General features: G+C 31.8%; 1 protein-coding gene and 1 long non-coding RNA gene across 2 annotated transcripts; both read left to right on the plus strand.

The window, feature by feature from the left end:
- The first annotated feature begins 67 nt into the window (after window positions 1–67).
- Window positions 68–5,289, plus strand: LOC134279707 (neurogenic locus notch homolog protein 1-like). The gene is made up of 5 exons (XM_062762132.1): window positions 68–151; window positions 1,420–1,618; window positions 2,469–2,585; window positions 2,979–3,115; window positions 5,197–5,289. Exons 1-5 carry the CDS (start codon window positions 68–70, stop codon window positions 5,287–5,289), a joined length of 630 nt encoding a protein of 209 aa, XP_062618116.1.
- A 613-nt stretch (window positions 5,290–5,902) lies between these two features.
- LOC134279705 (uncharacterized) lies at window positions 5,903–7,096 on the plus strand. Its single transcript, XR_009994704.1, has 2 exons — window positions 5,903–6,065; window positions 6,690–7,096. It is a non-coding gene; the product is annotated as an uncharacterized LOC134279705 (long non-coding RNA).
- The last annotated feature ends 1,216 nt before the right edge of the window (window positions 7,097–8,312 follow it).

Here is an 8,312-nt window from a genome sequence, read left to right on the forward strand (position 1 = left end):
AATATTTCTAATGTCCTCCATTTTTTTGTTTTCATAGTCAATGTATGCGATCATCATGATTGTCAGAATGGAACTTGTGGGGCAGATAAGACCAGTGCACGTGGTTACAGATGTAACTGTGTTGAAAGTTATGGAGGGGAGAATTGTGAAGGTAATTTATGTAAAAAGTGTTTATCATTTTTATTATGCTTCTGTGAATTTGTTCTATATCAAAATATGACGAATATACATGCTATTTTTTTCAAATAGTCCCTACCGTGGAATAGTTTTCTGTGCTATCTTCTCATGGTGAAATACTCATCAAACAATTCACCGGCAGCATTCTGTTTCCCTCGCTTTTCAGCCTTCTGATTTAATACGGATTGTGACGTATATAGTATGACGTAACGAAAGTAAAATCAGCCTCGGTATAATAAAGAATTGATTTACTGACTATTCGGACAATAGCAAGTGTATCGTCTCCCTCGACGGCAAGCTAATTTCCTCGGCTGCGCCCCTGGTAATAGTTTGCTGTCTTAGGGGACGACAAATTTGCTATTCTCTTCATAAGCCAGTTAAAAGTTGTATAATATGCAGCAGAAATGGACCATATGCCACAGTGATAAGTGCAGTTGTTCTTGAGTCGCAGATTATACAGTGATACTTACGTCCTTTATACAAACACCACTGAGGGAAATGGAGGCCGATTCTTTTATCGATTTTAATGTAAGCTGACCTGAACTGAAGGTTCATGCGAGATTTTTTGATCAAAATTGGCTGTCTTTAAGGATATTTTTTCTTTTGTATACCATATAAGCTCTATATAAGTGATGTTAAAGAGGTTATGCAATACCTTTTTTTTTATTTTTACCCAACTGTTATTCATAATTGATTAAATGAATGAAAATCAGAGCTATGGATATAAAAATTAATCAGAAAAAAAAAAGAATGAATTTAAAAACACATTAATCGGTTCGTTGTTTTTGTTTCATAATTAAGTATTGAATTATTACATTTTGTTGTCGTTTTTCTCATAATACAACCTGGTCATGCTAAATCATTGTATGTTACGCGTAAGGGGGCAAGCACGTTACCGACTGAACTACCAGGACAGGGACGAAAAACGACAAACTATGTTCATTAAAGAACGATTGAAATTTATCAGCTTTCAAAAAAGCTGATAAATATATATTAGACAGCAAAAATGGTTAAAATCATTGGAAATTTCAAGTATCAAAACATTCATATACTTTTTGTTAAAATAAAAATGTATGCAAAAGATTAAAAAATAATCTATCTAGTAAAATAATATGAATTTAAATGATATTCAGTTTACTAAAGTGACGACTTTGAAATTTCAACTATAGTTTGTTAAAAGTATAACACTATTATAATAAATCAAGGCCTACAGCAAACTGATTTTGTTTCATTCCCCGTTAGTTTATCATTTGTTGTGAACTTGAAGTATATTACGAAAAAGAAAAATTTGGTTTACTGTTTCAAAATGAATCCTTGATTCTATTCGGTGTTTGTGACAGCCATGTCTGTCTGAATGGAGGCTGGTGTGAAGCAGACCAAACCAGCGCCCGGGGTTACAAGTGTAACTGTTTTCAGGGTTATGTTGGAGACAATTGTGAAGGTATTATGTACAAGAAGACCTTTATTTACTTCTTAAATATTTGCCATTTTTTATGTCATTTTAAAATAAACATTTTTACCATCTCTATAAGATTCAATTTCATTGAACGATGTAGGTTTAAATGAATATGTAAATATTGTTATAAGTAAAAAAAAATGTGCAGAAGGGTTTACATTTGTGAATGTAAGTACATTTTTGTACTTTCTTTGCTTGATTGTCAGTAGAGCGTTCATTGTCTCCATATGCTTAACCTAAGGCAATCAAATATGTAGTAACTATACCTTTGCCATGCACACATCTCTTTGAAGTGAAAAATGTGAGGCCTTTGGATAAGACCTTGAAAAACAAAAGCTGTGTAGGCGTTAGTATAATAAAGATCTCTCATTTTCCAACAGCCTTGAGTTCCTAGTAAAAGTCAAAAATTGAAGCCCATTGAAATATGTTACTATCTCTATATGAGTGAAAAATTCCATAGATTGACACAAAATACAACTAAAAATCAATCTATTACCTGGTTTATGGATTAACTTTATACAGTTTTTGCCACACCAGATAGTTTTGGTTTTTTTAGACCTTAATTAGCACCAAGGGCAATTGAGCAGTGAAAATTCTTTATTTTGCCAATAACTACCGTGAAAAATTATTTCAGTATCAAGGACCCACCCGTACTACCCCTAATTATAAATTCTTAAGTCGGGCGCTTGGCTTAGTAACTGTTAATCAACGCAGATTTAAAGAAGAAATAAACCTGAGCCACCTGAGAACTCTCTTCGTTTTAAATATTATAACTAAGCTTTTAAGTTATAAGAACGTTGTTTTTGTACCGAATTTCGATATTTTTTCTGAATAGCTGATATATGTGACGGCCATGATTGTAAGAATGGAGGAAACTGTGTGGCCGACCAGTCTTTAATACGAGGATACACGTGCAGCTGTGTTACTGGATATGTTGGAGACAATTGTGAAGGTAAACTGAATACAACTTAATATAGAACAGCACTTAAATGATTTAATGGCTTAGTTCATTTGATTAAATATGCAATGTTACCCCATCCAATATTTAAAAATCCAATTCCTCATCGATTTTTATAAATAGATTAAAATAGATATAAATTAAAAGTTCAAGAAAATGAACATCAGAAATGGTCCGATGAAATATGTTATTATAACGAACAGCATTTGTGTTAAAAAGTCTATTTAACAATACAAAATAGGAGGTGGGATCATATGCCATGAAGGAGTAAGCAGTTCCAAATTAGAAAGACAAATCACATTCTATAAAAATTGCTAACTTAAAAAAAAAAACAAACAAACAAACAAAAACAACGATGGCTGTATTTCTTTTAATTTGATTTTTCAGTTCTTGCAATAGACTGTAAGGTGCACCGTGACATTGGTAACACTGAGTCAGGTGTGTACAGTATTTTTCCCTTTGGACCTAGCTCTGAGTCTGTAAGAACCTACTGTGATATGGAGACATTAGACGGAGGCTGGACAGTATGTAGTTTATATTAAAATCTTTATAATTAGCGCATCGGCATGTATATAAAAGGCATCTTACATATGTGTTCATGTCTCCCTTATAAAAGGTCCAAATGTAGCCACTATTTTTGTTTAAAGCTAATATTTATTTAGAACAAAAATGTTGTTTTAATTTGCTGTATTCCAAAAAGAGGTTGTCACAAAAACACGGGTGAAATATGAAAGTCATAGTCCCACCCATTCAAAAGTTATGGACAAGGTTTTACCTTTTTTGAGATGTTTGAAACTCAATTCATAGAAAACCAAATAATATTGTTATAAGATCTAATTTTCTAAGCTAGCACCCATTTCTGCGCCAGTTTTAAAAAAAGGAATCAAAAAGTTAAACTTTTGAAAAATTAAAACTTGATTTTTGCAAATTATTAATCCAGGGTAAAATCAAAGAAATTCATAATTATGAAAACTTTTTAAAGTTTCCTCTTTTGACACCAGCTAAGAATGACCTTTTTAAAGATTAAAATTACAGCTGTGGAAACTTACTTAATAAAATGTAATAAACGATTCTATAAATACGAGTATCTTCGTTCAAACAGCCTTAGAACATTTTAATAGGCATTATTTTCCTTGAATGGGGATAAAACTGTTTGTATTATTAATGTAAAACGCACGAGGGTCATTCAAAAAAATAATGCAACATGTCATCTTAGAGTAAGAAAAGAACGGAATACATATTCTTAATAGTTTCAATCGCTCAAGGCATCTCATGTTACCCTTTACTTGTGTCTTGGGTCTTTGTATCCATGAACAGAAGTCCTCGGTCTATGCATTTTTAGGGATGGTTAAAGACACTGATGACATATCTGACATTGTACAATATTTCTTGGTTTGTTTTGATGTGTTTTGTGAATGAAAAGATCTCACAGTGGCTGCGATCAACCTAATATGGGTAAATGAAAAGTCCTGTATGTTTTCTTTTCTTCAGAATCTTATTAAATTCTCTTAGCATATATGCAGCTTCGTTGTCGGGCACAAGAAAAATACCCTGATCATCGAATGTCAGACGTCCTTTGCAAAAAATTCGATGAACCTTCCTTTGTGCAATTTGAACATAAAACGAACCATTGCTAGTCCTTCATTTGGATGTGTGTACATGTTTAATGGACCTCTTTAAATACACGAAGACAAATAACACATGTTTGGATCCATTGTTTCTTGTTATCATTATAACAATACACCTTTTTCTTGGTTCCACATTTTTTATCATTTATTTTATTTTACGGCTAAGAATTTGTACCCATATTTCGTCAAACATTAAGCAAGTTTAGCAAATCTTTTATTTTGTTTAAACATTAGTTTTTAAATAGACCGTTAAAGGCAAATTTACGGCACCTATCAGATGAAAATATTGTTATATGTTTTTTTTTTCCTTTGTCAAAATTCTAAAACTGCTGTGACGATTAAATGTATAGTATCTTAATATTGTCTCTACATGTAAATAATGCACTCTCTCTCTCTAATAGAACTTTTCATATATATAAAAGAAATACCTTAACATTTATTATTACATACTGTGAATTAAATTACTTATTGAACGTAACTCGTAGTATAGCTTTTATTTCTTTATTTAAGCTTAAAAACTTTCAGAAAATTTAATCTTCATATCATAAAGCTGCTTGATATTACCCGTATACATTCGCATAACAAGAATATTCCTACCAAAACAAATGTTTTGCATACAAAATGACAAGTTGTTGTTAATCTACGGGGTCGTTTTTCTAAAATGCACACGGAGAGAAAAAGACAACAAGACCATAATTTTACAAAAGTGGGTAATTTTTCTACGTAGAATATTGACCGGGGAGTCAAATTTCTACGCAGAAAAATGGCCTTCGGTCTATATTCTACGGGGGTCACTTTTTGTACTTACACCGGTCTCCACGTCTCACAGTGGGATTCGAACCGGCTATAATGATTGACTCCTTATTTTGCACATCTACAACAGATGCCCTAACCACTACGCCTCGCGGCCAAAGGGGGTAAAAACAAAACACAGTTTAACATCACAATAATGATCTCTGATTGTTTATCTTTCAAAGGCTATCCAAATTCGAATAAACGAATCTGTGAGCTTTGAGCGGAACTGGGCAGATTATAGGGTTGGCTTCGGTGGACCGGAACACAGTTTTTGATTGGTAAATATAAAATTAGCTAAAATATACGAAATAAATGTAATTTTTAGAGTTCCACCCAATCTAGACCAAAATCTGTGTTAATAGAGCTAAAGACTATATTCTCCTTTTTGGGTATTTTTCATTATGTTGTATATACGTGTATTTCCGTAAATGACTTGCGAATTTGCCTGTAATCAATAATGAAAGTCACTTTGAAACAAAATCAAGGAATTTTGTGGAAAAATATTTTAAATAACTATTTATATATGATGATTCAATATCACAAGGAAAATGGGGGTCAGTTTGCATTTTATACTTACTAATCAACGGATCAAATAATTTTTCCTTTTAGAACTAAAGTTGTTATAATTAGGTCAACTAGTTTAATTGTTACCTTCTTTTATTGGATATAAAATAATTGTTATTATAAAATTTATTGAAAAAAAATCATGCAACCAACTATGCATTGGTCAAACTGGCGGAGTTATTAAAAACAAAGGCCTTGTGTTTAAATAGTATAAAACATATCAAATAATAAGTAGTTTTTCATACCATATCTATTTTAACAAACACAATTTATGATTTAGATACATAAAAATTACATCATTAATTACAACTTCAAACAGGAAACGATGTGATCCACCAATTAACAAAGGGAAATGACTCGTCATTGTATGTTACCATCACACTAAGGGACGGCAGAACGCTGTATGAATTGTATGTTCGTTTCCTTGTTTCCAGTGGAGCAGAGAAGTATCAACTCTATTTAGGAGGATCTACCTCAGGAACCTTGGGTGCGTGCAATTCTTTCACCTTTTTTTAAAGTAAATACTGGGTTGATAATATAAACTGATACATTGTTCATAAACAACGTCATGATTTGACTGGAATATTTTAAATAAGATTCATTGGCAGGTCATACCTCAGAAGAAAAGATCTATGTTGATTGAAATAAATCGACATTTCTAAAGATTACCATACAAATGTGGTATAGCAGTTTCATTGGATTGATATTCATTTGAATAAATATTTATATTGGTATATAATGAACGTATAAAATGATCTTTCAATCGTTGATTTTAAATTCAATGTCACGAACATGCTTCATTCTCTACATAATAAAATATAATGTTTGTAAAGTATGGGAAATCAGTTTTGGTGTCACATTAGATCATTCCGCCTACGCAACAGTTTATTCTATGACCAGATTTGACTTTTCATGTTATGCAAAAACAGCGAAAAGAACTAAAAACGATTAAGATGCCTCATGACAATATATTTATATCATAGTTGATAATGTTGAAAAACAAATATCTGTGTACAATACACTACGGTTTTTACAGTTAATAAATATAATAAGGAATGGAGTTATATAAAAAAAAATAGTAATTGTGTAATATTGTCCAATTCTTTTATAGGTGACGGTATGCTACATAAAGAAGATAAAATACTTGAACTTTCCGTGATGTACTTTAGTACATTTGATAATGACAACGACAGGAGTGGATCTAACTGTGCCGAGTTTAATAGGGGCGGGTGGTGGTTTAATTCCTGTTTCAATGCATTCCTTAACGGCCCCTGGTCTGTGAAGGAATGGGTATATCCCTGGTTCCCGTCGGTTCTTTCTGGAGAGGAAGTGGCGGCGACCAGAATGATGGTTAAGAGAATTTAGGAACAGTTTAAATTAAGTTCGAAAATGTTTCGGTCTATTAGTCTCTCAAACGACTCTTTTATAATGGATATTTTTTTTTATTACATTTATTACTAAATTATGTAAATAATGTACAATTAAAAAATTAAAATCTTTTCAAGTCAATCAACGTTATGGGAGTGTTCTTCTCATATTAAAATTAAAATGATCGTATGAAATTGTATTATTGTCATTGTGTTCGGATATAATAATGTATAGTGGCCAGGCGGGCTTGTTTTCCCGGAATCGGATGGCTCAGTTGGTACAACATCTGCCTTAAGCTCTTTGTGTAATTGTTAATATTTAATAGTCTTTACATTTTCATTTAATACCATGGTGTGGCCTTGACGTGATAAGAGACCGTCCGAATATTCGATGTGGATCATTGAAGATCATGATAGATATATTGTTCACTGTAACAAATCAATCAACTTTTACAATGACTTTTTTTGAGGAGAATGTCTGATTTGTAATGGATATAGCATTTTTTTGGAAAATGTTTTGGTAAACAGTGGACTTAATGCTGCAATGTAAACAATTTTTGTCTCCCTTATATCTGACTGAAAACCATCCTTTGTCACTTATCTTAGTTTTAAAATTCTTGAGCAGGTTGATTTCTCTTCTAATAACAAACTATTACCACTTGCAGGATGGTGAACGACCATAATAACGATCATATCTTATAACTAATCCTTAAAATATGAACATATGGTGAACGTTTTGATGTCAATTTTCAAAGAGTCCCTGATAGTGACATGATAGATTGTTTCAAACTAGCAATATCATTGTGACATAACGATACCATCAAACATACATGTTTTAGATATTTGAGTTTTCAAAATGTAGAAATCGGTAAAGCTGGAAAGAAAACATACATACGTTTAGATGAATTACATGTACATTTTCTGTAAACATTGCTCAACATGAAAATGACTGCAGAAGTGTAAAGTACATGCACATTAAAATATTTAATGTTTTAATAGAGTTTTATTTTATTATTTTCAGTGCATTATTCTTTTCTTTAATATATTTCAATATTTCAATCAATACTTTTTTTTCTACCAAGCACAGATTTTAAGCATTATTTTGTAATCTGTGTAATTAATGAAAAAGGTGAAGATAACGCATATTGATTGTACAAATAAGTATACTGAAGCATACTTAAAAAATGTTTGAGTTTCTGATTGTCATTATGTATGGGGGTTTTACCTGGGTACTACTTGCGCTCCGTTATTAGGAGACCTGTTTTAAGTTCGTGTAATGTATAATTTGTCTGAAATGGTATGCATGAAAAAACGAAAACACTTGCTGTTACATTCAGCTCGACGATAAGATATATCGACGAGTTATA

This window comes from Saccostrea cucullata, unplaced genomic scaffold (genome assembly GCF_032062105.1).
Source record: "Saccostrea cucullata isolate Sc308-1 unplaced genomic scaffold, CSIRO_AGI_Scuc_v1 ctg5995, whole genome shotgun sequence".
Lineage (NCBI taxonomy): Eukaryota > Metazoa > Mollusca > Bivalvia > Ostreida > Ostreidae > Saccostrea > Saccostrea cuccullata.